This window comes from Zootoca vivipara, chromosome 3 (genome assembly GCF_963506605.1).
Source record: "Zootoca vivipara chromosome 3, rZooViv1.1, whole genome shotgun sequence".
NCBI lineage: Eukaryota > Metazoa > Chordata > Lepidosauria > Squamata > Lacertidae > Zootoca > Zootoca vivipara.
In genome coordinates, this window is record NC_083278.1 from 90,308,615 (window position 1) to 90,329,264 (window position 20,650).

A 20,650-nucleotide genomic window follows, 5' to 3' on the forward strand; every position below is an offset into this window, starting at 1 on the left:
AAGAAGAAGAAGAAGAAGAAGAAGAAGAAGAAGAAGAAGAAGAAGAAGAAGAGGAGGAGGAGGAGGAGGAGGAGGAGGAGGAGTTTGGATTTGATATCCCGCTTTATCACTACCCGAAGGAGCCTCAAAGCGGCTAACAATCTCCTTTCCCCTCCTCCCCCACAACAAACACTCTGTGAGGTGAGTGAGGCTGAGAGACTTCAAAGAAGTGTGACTAGCCCAAGGTCACCCAGCAGCTGCATGTGGAGGAGCGGAGACGCGAACCCGATTCCCCAGATTACGAGTCTACCGCTCTTAACCACTACACCACACTGGCTCTCTTGAAGGCCGACAACTGTAGCTTTGCAAAAAATTTTTAAATGGAGAGCCATATGGTTTTTATTGAAGGATTTGATTTTTTTTGCTTTTCCCCTTCCTACCATTAGCATATGGAATATTTCGTCTTGAACTCGTTCTCACACCTTAAGATGCAATTAAATTATCTGGGCAGTCCATTCATCTGGCTTCCCTGCAGTGAGAAGGGTAATGATGGTACCTCACTTCCTGCTTGGGCCTCTGCACTACAGCAAACAACTGGGGACTCTTCAGATTGGACATCATTTGGCTATGTGGAAGAAGACCTGTACTTCTTTCCACGCCAACATTTCCCCTCCCAAAAGTCAGCAAAATACTGGATTGGAAGAAGCTGCAGTATGGCCTCCTCCCATGTGGGCCCATATCATCTGTCATTACTTGAAGCCGTGTTGGGCAAGCATTTATTCTATATATTTTTTCATTGCTAATGTTTTTGTTAAATCACTTTGAGATGTTTCATAGGAAGTGACTCATAAATGGAAGAAAATAAGTGCCTTTGTGTGCTACCAAAAATACATTCAGAAGGTGACTAATTTGCTTTTCCTGCAGGCGAGTGTTTTAATGGCAGATATTACAACAGCATCATAGGGCTGCCAGCAAAGGTGAGGTGTTTTGTTTTGGCAGCCACTGCTTTGCCAATGGTATTTGAACTACACCTTCAACATGCATGTATAAGTTGATATGGGAAGAGCTCAATCTTGCACTAGGGCTGTGAAACAAATGGCTATGCTGCTTGACATGGACTCTGCACTGAATGAAATTGCAGCCAACCTGATGTGTGCTGCTGTATGTAACGTATAAAAACCTTACTGCACCCGTAAGAAGCATTATGCCACCAGGCATAGATTATTATTAAACACATACAGCACTATACAGATATTTAGATAGAACTGTCCACAAGCTCAAAGTGAATAGACTACAGCGAAGGAAGAAGAAAGCACAGGAACTTGCTGTGTAGAATCACAGGACACCCCGCCCCCCACAACCTCTGGAATACAGTAAGATGTTTTAAAAATCCAAAACATGGCTTTAGGATGGAGATCTTAATATAAATGGATGCTGCGGTTGTGAGATACTCACTGAACAAGGTTTCCAGTCGAATCAGGCATCGGACAAAATTGTCAAAATCGATTATCAGCTGCTCATCAGCGAATCGAGCCACAATGACTTGGTGCAATTGGCAATCCAGCTTAAAACCTACAGCACAAGGAAGCAGAATCTCATTGGCACAGATGCAGTCTCAGGTAGTGTGATCAAACACATGGTAGGGGTTGCCAACAATTTTGTATTTTAAAAAACCCTGATCAAATAAACATAAGGTTTGTGCACTGGAAGCCACATATCTTAGCTGGTTGTTGTGGTTTATAAATTACCTATGCTGCTTCCAGGATGATGAACAGAAATGTGTGCTTGCTCCCTGCATAAGGCAGATTTTCTGTTAATAAGCCTATCACTGTATTAATGCCCAAACTGCCTTTGTTTAAGATGACTGTACAGGAAGGAAAACACGACTCACGATTTGTTAGCCTGCCTCTTATACACACAAGCAAGCAGGCACACCCCAGCAGAAATGGTTTGGTTTCTTTCCTGTGACGATAATAGCTTTTTAGCACATGGAGTGTCTTATGCACAGGTTGCAAGAAAAAAAATTAGATAAAATTGCTAGAAATGGGTGGTTCAGAGCTTTAATATGAACTCAAGCTGGATTTGAGTTTGTTGGAATCTCTGCTAACTCTTACATCAAGGATGTTGGCAAATTGGATTTTAAAAGGGCAAAATCGAGCTGTCAGATGCGCAAGGGAAACAGTTTCAATTCTCAGGAACTTGGCAACGTCTTTGCAGATTTTAATATTACGGTTACATGTTTTGTATTATCTTAGTCATACTAATGTAAGTTTGTTATGATCTTTGGATAGAACAATAATCTTATGAACTTTACTATAACTGTATAAGAGGTACCTGCTGCTTCTAAGGCTTTCCGCATCTCATAGGAGTTCATAGTTCCAGAGCGATCAACATCCATGTCCCTATAAATTTTCTGCAGAACACAAAACCCAGAGTTTGAGGTGTGACACCACTTCAAAGCAGAGCAATCTTTCAACAAAACAATCTCTCTGCTTTGCAAGAATGCCATAAAATGCTCCTTCCACTGCTTTAATCTACTCCCATTTTTGCGGGGTTTTTTTCTGGGATAAAGATATGCCTGTCTTTCTGAAAATTACTCTTGGGCTCCATAAACTTGACTTACAGTAATAATAGTGATGAGCACTGCTACTGCTAATGGTGCATTTATACACCCTGATCGCATACAACCCAGGAAGGTTAACACACTTCCACAGTCTTAGATGCCAAAGTACATTTTACATAACAGAAGTCTCCCACTCTTCTTCATTTAAAGATGTCTTCTTACCTGGTATTTCTGAATCTTTGTCCAAAGTACATTAAATTCCTTCAACCCCAGCTTACCGCTACCATCAGTCTGTTTTTAGTTAGGGATAATTCGATTTCACAAAGCAAACCTAATTGGGGTTTGTTTCCCCCCAAAAGGGTATATTTCGGCAAGAGGTTATTTTTGAAAATCGGGGTAGAGAATGATGCCAGTCCCATTCTAGATTCTTTTTCCTATGTACAGTGGTACCTCAAGTTACAAACACTTCAGGTTACAAACTCCGCTAACCTAGAAATAGTACCTCGGGTTAAGAACTTTACCTCAGGATGAGAACAGAAATCGTGCTCTGGCGGTGCGGCAGCAGCAGGAGGCCCCATTAGCTAAAGTGGTACTTCAGGTTATGAACAGTTTCAGGTTAAGAATGGACCTCCAGAACAAATTAAGTTCTTAACCTGAGGTGCCACTGTACTGGTAAACTCCCTGATGTATTTTGCATGTTTAAAAAGCAACCAGCATCAAAACTTGATTAAGCTACTCTGGGCCCAGGTTACCCAAAAGTCTGCCTGCCCAGTGAGGACATTAAGCTCAACAAATGGTACTCTTGCCACAGTATGATGATTATTGGCTTATGGTGATATGGAGGTGGGCATGGAATGCATTCCCTGTTGAAATGTAAGAGGTCCTTCTGTATTGGCATCCTGCCTTTGAAGGTGTGCACATTTACAGAAGGACATCTTCTGTGATTTCTCAACCCGAGTCTCCTGCTTTTATCACTGTATTGTTTTAATGGCACTGTCTTATTGTGCATATGGATATTTATATTTTAACTGTGTATCTTGTTATACACACACACACACACACACACACACACACACACACACAGAAAGAACCTATTTTGGCATGTAGCAGTATATAAATTAATAACTGATTATGACACTATGTATATGGGCTACTTCATATCAATGCTACACCTAGGTCAGTATTGTCTCTTCTGACCAGCAGTGCACCTTCAAGGTGTCAGCTGGAGGTATGATGCTAACTCTGGTACAAGTAGAGGCCAGATAAAATCCTTAAATTGCCTGCATACAAAACTCGGTCCCAGCACTGATCCATATAAAGCCCCTTCAGATACCTGCAAAAATGCTGCAGTTGTGAAAGAATCAGATTTTCTCCCTTCCCCCAATAAAGCATTTCCGATTCTCCCTCTCCCTTAGGTGGGTGGGAGCATGTATCTCATAACTACAAGGTGTTTCATCAAAGGGAATGTTGACAAAGTATGTCACAGTTAGGTCTTTAAAAACCAAAAACCTCTCCCTCCCCTATTATGTTGGCCCTGTAAGCAGAAAGCATGTAGATTTGGAAGAAGAAGGATACGTCTAATAGATCAACCATTATTTTGCATGTTTCAATGCTGAAGCCATCTGATTTAATATCTTGGCCTGCAAAGAAAAACAACACACTTATTACAAACAATGTACAGTCATACCTCATGTTATGTCCGCTGTGGGTTACATCCTTTCAGGTTGCGCTCCATGCCGAACCCGGAAGTACCGGAACGGGTTACTTCTGGGTTCAGCGCGCACGCATGCGCAGAAGCACTAAATTGTGCTTTGCGCAGACGCGTCAAATCACAGCCCGCACATGTGCAGATGTGGGTTTCGAATGCTGCGGGTTTCAAATGGATCATGTTCGCAACCCAAGCGTCCACTTTACTCTTTCTGTTTTCAGTATTCACGTTGGTTTTGTGGGGAACTGTGGATGTTCACAGCCAGCAAGGCAAAGCAATCCTAAAATGTTGCTAGCAGGGCCATCTTAAGCATATCGGGCGCCCTGGCGCCATGGTGCGAAGACCGCTCCGGCGCCCACACGCCCCGTTTCCCACCGCGGCTGTCTGGTGGGCGCAGCCGTGCGGCGCCCCCCTGGCGGCCCTGCACCACCCAGCCTTGCCTTAGAGCCGGCCCTGGTTGCTAGTGAGGGATAGAGAAACAGGATTGCAAGAGAAGAACTTACGCTTTGCCATGACTTTTTTCAGAATGTTGCACAATTCAAAGGCTGAGATCTCAGCATCCTGTGGGCATGGAAGGAACAAGCACAATGGCTTACTTTAAATGATCACCTGTAAATCACTGTTTTGAATTATGGTGCTGGAGGAGACTCTTGAGAGTCCCATGGACTGCTAGAAGATCAAACCTCTCCATTCTTAAGGAAATCAGCCCTGAGTGCTCCCTGGAAGGACAGATCGTGAAGCTGAGGCTCCAATACTTTGGCCACCTCATGAGAAGAGAAGAATCCTTGGAAAAGACCTTGATGCTGGGAAAGATGGAGGGCACAAGGAGAAGGGGACGACAGAGGACAAGATGGTTGGACAGTGTTCTCGAAGCTACGAACATGAGTTTGACCAAACTGCGGGAGGCAGTGCAAGACAGGAGTGCCTGGCGTGCTATGGTCCATGGGGTCACGAAGAGTCGGACACGACTAAACGACTAAACAACAACAAATCACTGTAAATCAGCATGTTTTCCCAGATCTAGTTCTGCATTTTAGAATCTGGCTCTTGGAGATGGTGCATTTTGTAAAGAGCCACAGACCCCCAACCTGATAGAAAACTAAGCTACTCACCTCTCCAGCTAATTGCTTAAATAGTTTCTTAAAACTGGGTTCAATTTCATCTTCTGTGAGTTCTTTCTAGAAAAATGAATGGCAAGGGAAACATCAGCAGAGCTCTCTGACCCAGTAACCATCAAATATTTAAGCAAACATATTCCTTTTCTAGGGCTATATTAAATATATACATATATATGTGTATATATACATATCCTTTCGCTAGGGCCAACTAATTAAAATTTAATTTTCACTCTCAATGACTGGTTCAAATTCTGTTCAGATTGAATAATGCATAAACCCTTCAGTGAATCTCAAGTTCTGTTTTTTCATACCGCAGTGTTAAAGATGACAAACTGTTCAAGATAAGAAACCCATTTTACTATTTGCAATGAAGTACAGAAAAGCCTATCAAATCCAATGACAGAAATGTGTGCATAGAGGGCAATGTTCCAGAATGTTGTTGTTTTTTTTATAAAAAAGATTTGGTTAACATTTTAACCTCAGTATTGAAGAATAAAAGTATAAGAATGAAGCCCTAATTGTGATAAAATATACGGACAGCCTCAATAATGGAGGGAGAGGACCAAAGCCGCTGGTACACTAAACCTGTGAATCAGGACTGGCAACACAGTGTGTATCTCTCTGTGTAGGCAGGATTAGCCCTTTCTCCCAGATCTGCTGTTCCATCCAAAATCAGACCCTGCCCCCCCACCCCACAGGCAACCTTGCAGACCTGGGTTTCTATGTAAGTTTGAAAGCTCCAAAATTCAGGGCCCTCAACAGCAACAACTGTCTTCTATGAGTCAATAGGTGATGGCAATAAAGTGATGACATAATCACTCCTAATAGCTTTGTGCATATTCTACAATTGCTCAGAAAAAACCCGGCAACCATGGAAAGCAAGCACATGTTCTCTCTTTTGCCTGTAGCACTTTGCCGTCAGCAAAAACAAGTTTTCATATTAGGCAGCATACCTCTTCAATATTGGCTTCAATTTCATCATCAACAACTCTAAAAATGAGCAGAGGAATTGCTGTTAGTTTTATTTCATGCAAGCAGACTTTGATTGACATTTGAACTTCTAAAGAAGGGGTGGGGGGAATCTAGGAGTTGGAATCCCTTTATTTGGTTGTTCCTTTGGTTCAGCGTTTCCCAATCTGGTGCTCTCTAGATGTTGTTTAACTACAACTCCCATTACCCATTGGCCATGCTAGCTGGGATTGACAGGAGTTGTAGTCCAAAACACCTGAGGAGCACCAATCTGGGGGGAAAACAGTATCACACAACAGCCCTCTTTCCTTTTAACTTAGACCAGATAGACTGTCTTATTGAATGGGATACACAACAAGATCCTGAAGCATTATGGTTCCAGAACCCAGTGCTTTGAGATTCATAAAACCATTCGAAATAGGGAGAAACAAAGAAAAATGGGCGAGTAGAGGCAGTGACATACTGTGAATCTGCATTCTTTTCTGAGAAGACTCGGAGGCAGAAATCCCCGTTCTTGTTGGGTTCAAAAGTGGATGGCACAATGATGTACTCTCCTGGGGGAAGCTTGAACCGATTTAACACCTCTCGGAGGTTGATGAATGTGTTTGATCGTTCCCTCGCTCGGTTCGTTAGAAAATAGTTTTTGCTTAGGTGGACATTTGTTTGGCCGGAAGACTTCATTGAAGAAAAAAACAAAAGCAACTATATTATTTCAGTTCAGCATACAACTGAAGAAGGGCCACAAGGGCACTACACAGTTCTAAACAGCCGAGTTAATGATTGTTAATATAAGAATATTACATGGGGAGAGAACTACTTTGAAGCATGAAAGATGAGTTCTATTGGTGCTTGAAAGGAACCTTCAGCTCAGCCATAAAGAGGTGTCCCTCAGAACATCTGTTACAGATCAGAAGCTGAAACAGCCACCCGGGTGGGGCAGGGATGGTAGTGGGAGGGGTAAATCTAAAGCAAACCCTACAACTGCACTGATAATGAAAAGCAACCAGACATTAGAATTGAGATAAAGTTGAGACAAGGTATCACAGAAGAATTCAAAGGTGCTGGAGGAAAATTTGCATTTTAAGGGCTTTAGCACACCTCTGGACAAGCAGAGTACAGGGAAAGAAAAGCAGACCTTTGGCGGATAAAGTTAACACATGGCTGTAAAATTCTATGTGCTTACATCACCCATGGTGAAAGACAAACTTGCATGTTAAATGACATACATTTCTGGAAGTTTAAACATCTGGTTTAAAATAGTTCTTTAAATGCTGATGGGAAGTTCCCCATTCTTAGACCAGGAACACACATTCCATTGCACAGAAGTTGCACATACCTGTGGAGGTACCTGAGGGAAAGCAAGGAAAAAAAAAAGGTGTATATTAAATCAACAACATTCAACAATGCTTCATCTGCCACTTGTGCACAACTCCTTTAACTGGGTGAATCTTTGCATGCTGCTCCTTGTAAATGTTGCAAGTATGTATTATTATAGAATCTAGATCAGCCTTTCCCAACATCTGTGCCCTCCAGATGTTTTGGGCTCCAACTGCCATCATCCCTGACCAGTGACCATGCTAGCAGGCGCTGATGAAAGCTTTAGTCCAAAACATCTGGAAGGTAACAGGTTGGGGAATGCTGGCCCAGGTATTCAACAAGACAACCCATTTGTCTATTAGTAGTTTTCAACATCTATGACCTTCCTAAAGGGCTGCAGTAGACCAGATAATGTTTGTCTGTTTTTAACTCATGCATGAATGTTAATCACTTGATGCCTTTCTGCCAAGGGTGCGATCCATCTCCTTTGAAAAAGTATTTTTAATCAGATGGTATGCATGTTTTAGCTGCCATGTCTATGATGGCTAATGCAGAAATGCAAACTATCACTTGATGCTACACACAAATAAGCAGCAAACATGCATTTGGTGAACCATTTTTAATGGTAAAGGGAGATTTGAATTTTGTCGATACGCCACCATCAATCTGTGGATTACGCAACCCATGCGCGATGCATTTCTGAACATGTCAGCTTTGACCCTGAAAAGTAATGGCTCTCTCTCAGTTTGCAAAGGAGCTTGCCTCATAGATGGCAAATCCAATGGTGTGCATATCCTCCCCCATCTTCCGCTGCTTCCGACGGTGTTTCTGGATCAGGCCAACAAGGAAGGTGCAGCCTCTCTCAGGATCATCGGGATCTTCATCTTCTTGCTCAAGTTTGATCAAATATTGTGGATTCATCCAGAATGTATCTGATGAAAGAAGGGAGGTTACTTGAAACCATATTCAGCTTACAGTGACTCAGCTCATACTGATGGCACAAAGGCGTCTTCCTGGTTTGGGAAGATACAGCCCCTTCCATTTCAGATTTCCACACTCATTTTAAGGACATTAAACATGTAGTTCTTTAAAGAAGCTTCAGAATGATTTTCACATGGAGTGCAGCTGCTTGTAGCTCCTTTTTTGAATCTCTGCATTCCAGTAAAGGTCAGGTTCCAGAATCGGTGGACCGTTTTTGACAGTATGTGACAGGCCTATTTTCCCACAAAGGTCAGTGGAATCAAAACTCCTGGTAGTTGATATTGCAGACTGAATTGGGGTGGGTGGGGTGCGGCTACAGGAGGCAGTGTGCAGAGACACCTCACTTTCTTTTGTCCAAACAGACTTTGACTAAGTCTGTGGTGGTGGTGGGGGTTCAGAAGCTTTGTGGGCACCCGAGTGAACTTGCACCTAAACATTGAAGTATTGGTATAGAAGGGCTCTATATAATTTTGTTTGGATGTTGTTAGGAAATTCCAGCGAAAAGCTACAATTGGTGTGGACTACAACACCCATCAGCCCCGACTACTGGCTGTGCTGATTGTGGGTGATAGGAACTGGACTGGAGTACAACATCTGGATGGCAACAGACTGGCTACCTCTATGCCAAAGAGTGACTTACCAGGGTAATTTCTGCATCCGCCAGCGGTGGATCCTCTCCTCCAGTTCCCATCTAACAAATTCAGGCTCCACTTCTTGAACTTGTCACTGGCCAGTGTATCTGGAGTCAAGTTGCAGATCTCAAGGCGGGAGTAATGCCTCAGGAAATCACTAAACGACATCCTATGGGATAGTGTCATGGAAAACAAAAGACCTACTAAGAAAAGAGGATCCTGGTATGCTTCTTCCCATCAGTTGTATTATAGGATTGGAGGATAGCTCAGTTGGTAAGAGCGTTAGACTCTTAATCTCAGGGTTGTGGGTTCGAGCCCCACCTTGGGCAAAAGATTCCTGCACTGCAGCAGACTGGACTAGATAAACCTCATGCTCCCTTCCAACTCTACAACTCTGATTCTATCAAATCAATTGCCCCCAAAACAATCTCTGGGCAACATGATGGCAAGCTCCCTTGGCAAGCTGCAACATCAGTTGGCTATTATGCCTTTGGGATAAGAAATGCTTTTTTTAAAAAAAAGATCACCCACTTGAAATTTTTCTCCTACAGACCATTTACTCAAGTTTAAAAAACTCTGAATAGTCCGCCAGCCATCAAGATATTTTAGGTATTCATTTTTATTTTATGAAAAACAAAACTAAACATAGCAAAGCAAAGACAGTGTTCTGGGTGTTCTATGCTAGTCTGTGTGTATTCCCATCAGAACTGGTTCCAGAGATCCATTTACAATTTGATGGCTGCAAGTATGTCAGCTTTCAGTACACTAGAATAGTATTCATAATGTCTTCCCCTTCATTTGCAAAGTTAGGGAAGGGCTGTAGTTCAATCGCTGGCATCTCCAGGTGGGTCGGGGATATCCTGGAGAGCTGTTGCCAGTCAGTCAGTCAGTGGAGACAACATTGAGCTAGATGAACCACTGGCCTGACTCCATGTAAAGCAGCTTGTTATGTTTCATCCTTACCAAAATTCTCCATCTTCATGTCTCTGTGTGAGCCTCTCTCTCACTTTAGGATCAACTCCATTCCAGCTTGGACAGCTAAAAATATAAAGCTAGAGTTATGTGAAGTTTAGTTTAATGTCCATCTTTAGAGCAGCAGGTGGCCTCTCCAGGATTCTTCGCCTCCCCCTCCCCACCGCAATGCTTGCTGGGACAGATGCAGCAGCATTTAAAGCAGGAAAAGCATAGCTTACATACAGAGGCAATGCACTTAACTGAAGCGGGGAAAGATTCCCGAAAGGCTCATTAAAATGCTAGAAAATGCATCAGTTGCCGGACTGCTTTCAAGAAGTCATCGCAGTGACACCGGCTTAAAGTTTGGTAGCCTTTAATGTGAAACTCTACGCCCAAATGTGGTTTGTTGGAAATGCACAGCTCTGGCCTCCAGGCTTGAAACTCACTTGTCGTTCCATTTTCCAGTCCATTCTACTTCCCCCCAGGGGTTCCGGATTCTGATCAATTTCTGCAGGCTGCCTCGGAAATTCACCTGGCAGGATTAGAAAAATGTTAAGATCACTATCAGATGGGAACTGGGGAAATAAATCAGGTGCTTTCCATTATTATTTTTATGCCGAGAAACCTGCTGCTTATATTGAATAAGCCTGCACTGTTACCGGGTTGTTATTGTGTGTAATTTTGCATCAAGACTTGTTATTTCCTGTGGAATACGGCTTGGTTTTTTTTGTCCAACCAGTAGTCACATCATGCAAAAAACAAAAAAACCCCAATGTTTTCCTCAAACTCTTTCATGTTGTTCTCCTGTCTTCTTGCCTTCGCCTTCAGCGTTGACTTCTGAACTCCCAATGAAACTGCAGCGATAGCAATGTAAGCGACTCGCTGTACAATATTGTGTGAACTTACTCAAACGTAAGTGGCACTGAGGTCAGTGAGGTTTGCTTCCAGGTGCTTGGGAGTAAGTCCCATTGAATTCAACCCTTACATCTGTGTAGACATGTACAGGATTGCACGCTTAGTCTGCCTTTCATACTTCCTCTTCCACAATGGCAGGGGAGTTGCTTCCCAGGGGCATAATCTCCTTTGGTTGGCGAGGATGTGGGAATATTCCAATTGGAATATTGTGTAGGTCTTTTTCATCCAATGGGCTGTGTGAAGTGGGACAACACAGAAAATCTAATATACTTTATATAAAAATGTCCTTTATATGAATTCCAGAGAAAGGAACATGACATGATAGGTTAGGTAAATGATAAAAAATGTGAGCTGTGGTGGAGGGGAGGGGCACATTAACCCTTTTGCCCCTCCCATGGTCCTGATCTTAAGCAGCCCCCTCCACATTGGCTATTTTGATTGGAACTGGCACTAATGGGAGCCTTCTTCCCAGTGGAAATAGTAAGTGTGTGTGTCTGATTCCCAAAGCCCCTCTGTGTCCCATGGACCCACTTCTGGCGTCCTCATCCCATTTTTTACTTATTTTTTAAAAACAGCTCTGTAGTGCCAATCTGCATAACAGGCATTGCATCAAATTTGCCTTAAGCTAGCGTAGCTCACAGCACTGCTATGAGGATGAATTGGTTATCTCTCGCTTGGATTACTGCAATACGCTCTACGTGGGGCCACCTTTGAAGGTGACCCAGAAACTACTACTAATCCAGAATGCGGCAGCTAGACTGGTGACTGGGAGCGGCCGCTGAGACCACATAACACCGGCCTTGAAAGATCTACATTGGCTCCCAGTACGTGTCCGAGCACAGTTCAAAGTGTTGGTGCTGACCTTTAAAGCCCTAAATGGCCTCGGTCCTGTATATCTCTGAAGGAGCATCTCTACCCCCATTGTTCTGCCCGGACACTGAGGTCCAGCTCCGGGGGCCTTCTGGCGGTTCCCTCATTGCGCGAAGCCAAGTTGCAGGGAACCAGGCAGAGGGCCTTCTCGGTAGTGGCGCCCGCCCTGTGGAACGCCCTCCCATCAGATGTCAAAGAGAAAAACAGCTACCAGATTTTTAGAAGACATCTGAAGGCAGCCCTGTTTAGGGAGGCTTTTAATCTTTAATCGATTATTCTATTTTATTTTTCTGTTGGAAGCTGCCCAGAGTGGCTGGGGAAACCCAGATGGGCGGGATACAAATAATAAATTATTATTATTTTTATTAGGCGGGGAACAGATCGCAAAGACCTGTGCATCATATGCACTATGGCAGCAGTTATTGGAATAGCAGTATCAAGGGCAGCTGCAGTGCTTGGCTAGTGGCCTGGAACAAAAGAAGCCCCTTGGAACATCCTGGAGAGGCTTCAGAGGCAGAATTCAGTTCCCTTCTCAATGGGAGCAGCATGTTCCCCTGACTGTTGATACTGGGAAATGCTGAAGCCAAGGCATCCAAGGCCAGCTGCTATCAGAAGTCTGCCAACAGCTCATTATCATGCCCGCCCATTGTACAGCCTGCCAGGGAGTCAGCTTTAGACAACATTTTAATCAGAAGGGCAGGGATGCTTCCAGCATAATCACTCTGTGTCTCTTCCAAAGCTCATTGAAGTTATTAGCGAGAGAGAGAGAGGGCTGAGATTATTATATATTATCTCCCTTTCCCTTTTCTTCTTTCTCATTCTACCATACCTGCTATCCGTCATAAATTTAACCCTTTCCAAACTGTGACCTGTCTTTTACAGCAGGCCACTGAGCTGGCACTTTGCATTGGGATAAGTGCAGGTGATGACATGGGGTGCTCCTAGCTTGTGGGGCAACAGTTAATTGCACTAGAAGCCTCCAGGGCAACATGAGTGCAGGAGCTGTCTAAAAGCCCTTTGCAAAAGTGCTTTTTGAAGCAGTCCTGCATGTCTCCTCTAAGTGGGTGGGGCTGAGGAAGAGCAGGCACCTCTCCCACCTCAGTTTAAAGGATAAGCATAGTGCTGCTTCAAAGAGTGCTTTTGCAAAGGACTTTTAACGGCTGCTCAGATGATGAGCAGATTAAATCCTGTTGCATTGGCTGCCCAATCCTGTTCCCTTCTGCAAGATTAAACCCTCTCCTTCCACCCACCAGTGATATCAGCTGGTGGATGAGTGTGATTTGGGGGAAATGGCCTCATGGACCAAACTGGACCTCTTGGTGGGCATGGACCGAAGATTTCCCATCTTGGCCATAAGATGTACCCTGTGATGGAGCCAGGGGGAAACATAGTTCCCTACTATGCCTGTGTACCCCTCATATGTTATGTGATTTCCCAGAAAAATGAAACTTAAGTACATTGTGGGTTCACTAATTGGCAACATGTGATATAGCTCACAGTAAATATTTCTTAGGTAAAGGTAAAGGGACCCCTGACCATTAGGTCCAGTCGTGACCGACTCTGGGGCTGCGCGCTCATCTCGCATTATTGGCCGAGGGAGCCGGCGTACAGCTTCCAGGTCATGTGGCCAGCATGACAAAGCCGCTTCTGGCAAACCAGAGCAGCACATGGAAACGCCATTTACCTTCCCGCTGTAGCGGTTCCTATTTATCTACTTGCATTTTGACGTGCTTTCGAACTGCTAGGTTGGCAGGAGCTGGGACCAAGCAACAGGAGCTCACCCCGTCGCAGGGATTCGAACCGCCGACCTTCTGATCAGCAAGCTCTAGGCTCAGTGGTTTATTAGCATTTGCCTAATAAGGCAAAATTTGGCTGGTGGGAGACTTCATAGCCACAAGAGGGCAGTACATTCAAACATTTCACAGATTCATTTCTCAGATGCATAGGAAATAATACTGGCCCAAAATGATATCATATCCTTAGTGCACTACATTTTGCCATTTCCCAAGATGGAGAACTTACCTCTTCTGCACCTGTAACAGAGTATGCATGCCCTTTGACCAGCTTCTGTGTGGTGACAGCCTCCGTCTCAGCAGCACTTGTGATCTGCAAACACAAACAAAAATATCACTGCTCCTGTGGTGACACAATCCCTCACTGAAGCGCCGGTTCCATGCTGAAAGCTACAGCAGCAATTGCTCTTGCAATTACTCGACAGCTCCATGAGCTCCTCTCATTTTCCTTCATACTCTGCACCCTGGTCTTTGACAAGAGGAATTGGCAAATACGAACCAGCACAGCCCCCCCCCCCCAATTGTTTACTTCTGCTTGTGTTAGCTGAAGTGCTGGGGCTTGCCAAATTTCTCACTGCCTCTGAGAAACAATTGATTGCATTCTCCCTCTCTTAAGACTCTCTTCCATCTCATATAAACAATGTTACTGTATGCATCTTTGGCTCTCAGGTCTATTTACAGTTCAAACCTTAAGAATGGGCAACCTGACAAAACAATGCAATTTTGAATGTAATTTCTTTTAAAAATGCTCTCCTAGTTGCATACATGTTTAATGCAATTGTCTTAATATACACATTTTTTTCAGGCAATATCCGCCTTCAGTATGCTACTTTTCACTAGTATATGCATTTGTACGCAGTTTCTCCTTATGCACACATTTTTGCCCATGTTTTGTGCTGCATCACAGCATTTGGAGAAGTGTGGATTTTTAAGGATAGATGTGTTTTCCTGTATTGTTCTTCTGGGAAGTGCAAATTAAAGTTGGTTCACTCTGGTACTGTTAGGATTTAGAGATCACAGAGAATGAATCAGGGCATCAGAACCTGGGGGACATGGGGGGGAGGGATGCAGTTTTGTCCTCAGATGGAAGAAGTTTTCTTGTGAAGGCTGAGAATGAGAAGCCAGCAGAAGCAGGCATTTCTGGGAACTATAAGGTTGTATTGTTTAATTTTTGAGTGGGCTGTTTGCCCTGCTTTGTGCTACTATGAAAGTGAATTCTAAACAACTTGACCCTCCTTCTCTGAAAAATAAAAAAATAGCACCCCCACATCCCTGAGAGCTAATTGCAGCCTGTTACCATACTGATAATACTTAGCCTTTGCTGTGTGTCTTCCAAATATATTTTAACTATTAAAGAGTTGCATTCTTGGCCTTGAGTTCCTGTCCTTGGGCTTATTACACTGTCTTTTTATTTTATCTTGAAACCAAGGGATTATAGTCAAGCCCTCTTAAGCCTCCGGCAGAAGCTCCTTCCTGGAGTGATAGCCTTTTGTTTACAGAAATACAGTTTACATTATCAAGCCTCTGCCCACCTGAATACTTATCCAAACTGGCCCCTTTCCAACAAGGCTTTCTCAATTTTGAGCCTGAAATGCATGCAACCTCTAGGGTCAGTTTCTGCAGCTGTAAGACAAAGGGGACTCTGCACCACTCATGTCTGGCCATCTGCTATGTGATGCTTTGGGTTTGCAGATTTGAAAAAACTCGATCTGCCACAATCCAGAAATTCTGAAGCCAGAGTAGTATGAGGGATAGAATGCTAGGTGTGGAAAATACTGGACCCCATTATGTTTGTTTAAAAAAGGGCTATCTAAGGTATCTAACTGTTGGAGATGCAACAGGGATAATGCTTCTCTAAAACATATGTTTTTTCATTGTCCTATATTGAAAGATTTCTGGCAGAAGGTAACTGAAATGCGGCTCCCTTCTACAATTGGATTGAAGACCTATACAAACTCGCAACCTTAACTTAGGTTAAGATCTGGTGAAGTACAATAACAACTTTGTAAAGTATAAAGTTTTGGGGTTCCCCTTCCCCCATTTACTTTCCCTTCTACATGGGTGCGGTTTCTCTCTCTCTTTTTTACGTCTCACCATGTTTAGTGCACATATAATTTTGTACTTTTCAACTTTCAATAAAGACGTCTGGGGGAAAAGAAAGAAAGAATGCTGGGCATGGGCTAGTCAGTTTCGCAGCCAGGCTGAAATGACATGTGAAGGCAGATGCCCTGTGGTTTTCGAAAGATCGCCCCATAATCACTCACAGAAGGGGGAGCGATTTAAAGCACAAAGCAGATTTATGGGCAAGGAGGCGCAAATCCCTGCCCCGCCTGCCGCTCCTCACTCCACAGCCTGTGCCCCGTCATTAGGCTGTTTTCTTCAGGGCTTCAGTAATGGAAGCAAACTTGGCCAGGAGAAAAAGCTGCTGGGGCAGTGGAGCGACAGGAAGCAAAAGCAGGAAGAGGGTAGCAAGAGTTCTGCACTCCCCATACGTGCACTATAAAGTCAATCCCTCATCCTCCACTTTAAAGGTTATTGAGAAGACCCATGTTGAAAGACACAGATCAGATCCCCAAAAAGCTCACTAGATAACTAAAGGCCAGCCATCACCTCTCAGCCTAACTTACTTCATAAGGTTGCCATGAGGGTAGAAGGGAGGGGCAGGGTGGAGCTCCTGGAAGGAAGGGCACCCCAAAATGTAGATGACAATTCTGGTTCCTTGGCATCATTCCTTAAGCTATTATTGCATGCGGGTGTCCTGATTCGTATTCACAGCTCTCTCACCTACAAATGTTTCTCCATTCATTACAATGCTGGAAACAACTTACAGTGGTGCCTCGCTAGACGAATTTAATTCATTCCACGGGTCTTTTCTTATAACGAAAAATTCATCTAGCGAATCCCATAGGAATGCATTGAATTTTTTTATATATTTTTTTTGCCCATAGGAACGCATTAATTGAGTTTCAATGCATTCCTATGGGAAACCGCGATTCGCTAGACGAATTTTTCATAAAACGAATTCGTCTAGCGAGGCAACCTCCGCTCGAAAAATCCTTTCGTTAAGCGGAAATTTTGTTAAGCAGGGCATTTGTTAAGCAAGGCACCACTGTATAGGGATGCACATGCAGAGTTAATATTTGCACTGAAGTGAGTGGAGAAACATAATTCCACAGGAGAGCAATGTACTGTACATGCAACATAATGTGCCTCAATGATGTGGAATCATTGGCTTCTAGATGTTGCTGGACTACAACTCCCATCATCCCTGACCATTAGCTATGCTTGCCATGAAGGGAGCTGGAGTCCAACAGCATCGGGAGGGGGGGCAGGTTCCCCATCCCTGGTGTACATGGAACCCGGAATCAGATGTGTTGTCTGCAGCTACGTGGTGGAGGTCTCCAAAGAGACCCTTCGTCACACATTTGGGGATTTATTTCAGACAGAGAAATTAAAGGTGTGTGTAGGTATATTCTTAAAAAGGGTAGCCAGAGCAGTCTTATTTATTTTTTATTCTTTTAAAAAGCAACCTGATTTAGAAGCATCTAATGAAGTGGAACCCTGGTCCATGAAAGCTTGTGCCCTACTAGAATTTGTTAGCATTTAAGATGCCACAAGACCCTTTGTGTGCTGAGGCAGGACTATCAGGACCCAGCAAAGAAATGCTCAAATGCAACTACGAGATGAAAATACACCCAGCCACTAGAGAGCAGCAGCTGCCTTTGCGCTGCTCAGTTGTTGCAAAGGGATGTTAACATACACAATGGAAGAGGTAAGGAGAAGTCTTATTTTGGGGACCTTTTTGGCCCTAAAGTCTCATTCAGATTAACACCAGCCATTCTTATAGGAGGGGAAGGGCTCTGGATTTTCCAGTCCCTGTGCACTACCTGGAGGTTTGGAATTCTGTACTACCTCACAGTCCCCTAACTAAAGCAACCTTCCAGTTGCTCCATGCACAAAAGAACCAGCTGGGACAGCTGGAGAGAAAACTCACATCAATAGAGCATCCCAGGAGAGATCCCTTCTGAAGAGCCTTCTGGATGATTTTGAACAAGTTCGGCGGTGGCTTTTGCAGCTCGTACCACTCTGCAATTCCTCCAGTGAAGTCCTCAAATCCCTCAGTGGTGCTTCCTCCAGAGAGAGCCTCATACGATCCATTCACCCTATGTAAGATGCAAACATGACATTTCAACTTTCTTTTCTCGGCCTTTGAAAGTGTAGCATAGCTAAAGCCTAACAATCAGGTGTTGACACTACTACGTCTTCTTTTTCATTCACGGAAAGCCCAAGATCAACATGGGATACATCAAAATGTTTGACACATGGATCTGATCATGTACCTTAGCTATATGTGTATTAAATAACCAGACTATTAATCCATATGGACTAGGACCCCTGATGCTACAAAGAGGAATGATTCCTTCCTAATGCAAACCATTGTGACTCCAGTGTAGTCAACTGATTTGATGAAGTGAAAGGTGTGGCAAGAGAAGGCTTGGCCTGGGCAGAGCCCCAAGGGCCAGGCAAAGAGGCTTGGAGTGCTCAGCCCCTAGGCCTGAGGTTCCCCACCTCTGATGCAATGTGTTACTTACTTGGCATAAGCCTTCTCCAGCAGAGCGCTCCAGAACTCACTCCTTTGGGCTGAATGAACAAAGAGGAGCTCTCCATCTTTGGTAGGTAGCTTGTCATCAACAACAACATCCACCCACTCTCCATACTGCCAGAACTGAAAACAAATCATCATCATCATTACCACAATGTGTTAGAAGGCATGCTCTTGACCACAGCTGAAAACAGCTTGGGGACCAGGTTAGCTGAAGGAGCTTCTCCCCTTACATAATGGTCCAGACCTCAAGATAATCTTGCTACTCTGGGTGCCCTCAGTGAGGAAAGGGACTTCTTGGTGATGGCAACTCAGTTATGGGATGCCCTCTGTAGAGCGTACTGCCTGATGCCATATCGCTTCACCAAACATTTCACTTAAGTTTTGAGAAAGAGCTTTTTGAAGCTCTAAAAGCTTGCTACCTTATCTGCAGTGTAAGAGCAGGTTAAAGGTAAAGGTAAAGGGACCCCTGACCATTAGGTCCAGTCGTGACCGACTCTGGGGTTGCGGCACTCATCTCGCATTATTGGCCGAGGGAGCCGGCATACAGCTTCCAGGTCATGTGGCCAGCATGACAAAGCTGCTTCTGGCGAACCAGAGCAGCACACAGAAACACTGTTTACCTTCCCGCTGTAGCGGTCCCTATTTATCTACTTGCACTTTGACGTGCTTTCGAACTGCTAGGTTGGCAGGAGCTGGGACAGAGCGATGCAAACTCACCCCGCCGCGGGCATTCGAACCGCTGACCTTCTGATCAGCAAGCCCTAGGCTCTGTGGCTTAACCCACAGCGCCACCTGCGTCCCTAAGAGCAGGTTAGGTATCTTCTAATAAAATATATAACCCATACCAGCCCCTTTCCTCAACCTGGTGCCTTCCAGATCTTGTTGGACTATAACTCCCATCATCCATGTTCTTTGGCCATGTTTTCTGGGGAGTCAGACCCCAACACTAACCTGAGGGCACCAGGCTGAGGAAATGTGACTGATACCACTCTGAATGCTATTCATCTCAGAAAAATCCCTATAGCTCAGGTGTACAAACAGGTACTTGTAGCAGGGGAGCATTACCTCCAGACAAACATGCAGTTTTAAAGTTGTTTTAGGCAAAAGAATCAATCACTGCCTTGAGCAACATCCAAAGGGTAATTGTATTGTACAATGTGCACATTCTTCTGGGAGGGGTGGATTAGGTTGGTTCACACCTGATTCTGCAGAAATCAAATTCCTGAAGCTTCCCTACCTTCCATTGCATGCATACCAGGGTATCATATGATCTGGCAAATTCAGTGCTAATAAGAGAAAGCAGCATAACCCTTCCAGGGAAAAGGCAGAAATCAGTATCTGTGGTACCTGGAAGTGGAATATTCCTGCATATCTGTCTTTGAAGCTTTGATCGCTGGGCACAACTCTAGCCAAAACTTCTTCATTCAACGTGAGAGAAGCAATGGCTGCCAGGAGCCAACAGTCCCCTGTGAAAGCAAAGCAAAATTATTTTCCATTAGCCTCGATGCTCTTAAATAAATAAGGATGGGTGGGTGGTGCGAGAAGCAGAAGTAAGGCACTTTCAGTCCTATTGAGCGGCTCTTTTTCTCTTCCCTACTTCACTTTCCCGTCGGGCGGATGAAGTGAGTGCAGAGCTTTGCAGAGAGCGCGTCTCCCGCTCGGGCGCTCGCCTCTCCATGTGGCCGCACGGCTCTTTTGCTGCTGCCGCGTAGAAGCGACTGGGGTCAGGACTCAGGAGCGCCCGAGCCAGCGGCCTCGTCTCTTCCTCGCCATGCCAAGGAGGCCTGCCACCCCGCCGCCTGGCACGGTGGGACGCTCCTCCTGGTGCTGCTGAGCGCTCCGTCCGTGTTGCTGGGCGCTCCGCCCGCCGCTGCTGCGCGCTGCAGCAGCCGGTTCCAGGCGGCGGGGAGGCAAGCTGAAATCACTTCAAACGGCGTTTTTAAACGCCATTTTACCTCCTCAGGGCTGACTTTGCTAGGTGCGCGCTACAACTGAACCAGGAACAGCTGATTTCCCCACAGCTTATCTGTATCTCCGCGCTCTGCTTCCTTGCTTTGCCTGCCGCTGCTGAGCATTCCACGCTGCAGCAGCTGGTTCCAGGCCCCCAGTTGGCAGGCATGGGGGTATGTCTTATTTTCAGGGTATGTCTTATATTTCTCAAATGCTTAAAATTGTTGCCCTGGCTTACTTTTTGACTACGTATTAAAAAAGGGGAAACACGGTACTCTAATTATGGTGGGGGATG

General features: G+C 44.6%; 1 protein-coding gene across 1 annotated transcript in view; it reads right to left on the minus strand.

Annotated features, from left to right (window-relative positions):
• Positions 1–20,650, minus strand: part of CAPN2 (calpain 2) — a 35,265-nt gene that overhangs the window by 2,442 nt on the left and 12,173 nt on the right. The window contains exons 3-19 of the mRNA XM_035111418.2: positions 19,753–19,871; positions 18,392–18,525; positions 17,794–17,962; positions 14,029–14,112; positions 10,668–10,753; positions 10,231–10,305; positions 9,276–9,436; positions 8,417–8,586; positions 7,674–7,685; positions 6,801–7,012; positions 6,322–6,358; positions 5,363–5,428; positions 4,754–4,811; positions 4,118–4,182; positions 2,765–2,833; positions 2,314–2,392; positions 1,435–1,551 (exon numbers count right to left, since the gene is read on the minus strand). Of these exons, the coding sequence (XP_034967309.2) occupies positions 1,435–1,551; positions 2,314–2,392; positions 2,765–2,833; positions 4,118–4,182; positions 4,754–4,811; positions 5,363–5,428; positions 6,322–6,358; positions 6,801–7,012; positions 7,674–7,685; positions 8,417–8,586; positions 9,276–9,436; positions 10,231–10,305; positions 10,668–10,753; positions 14,029–14,112; positions 17,794–17,962; positions 18,392–18,525; positions 19,753–19,871 (1,713 nt within the window). The remainder of the gene's footprint in view (positions 1–1,434; positions 1,552–2,313; positions 2,393–2,764; positions 2,834–4,117; positions 4,183–4,753; positions 4,812–5,362; positions 5,429–6,321; positions 6,359–6,800; positions 7,013–7,673; positions 7,686–8,416; positions 8,587–9,275; positions 9,437–10,230; positions 10,306–10,667; positions 10,754–14,028; positions 14,113–17,793; positions 17,963–18,391; positions 18,526–19,752; positions 19,872–20,650) is intronic.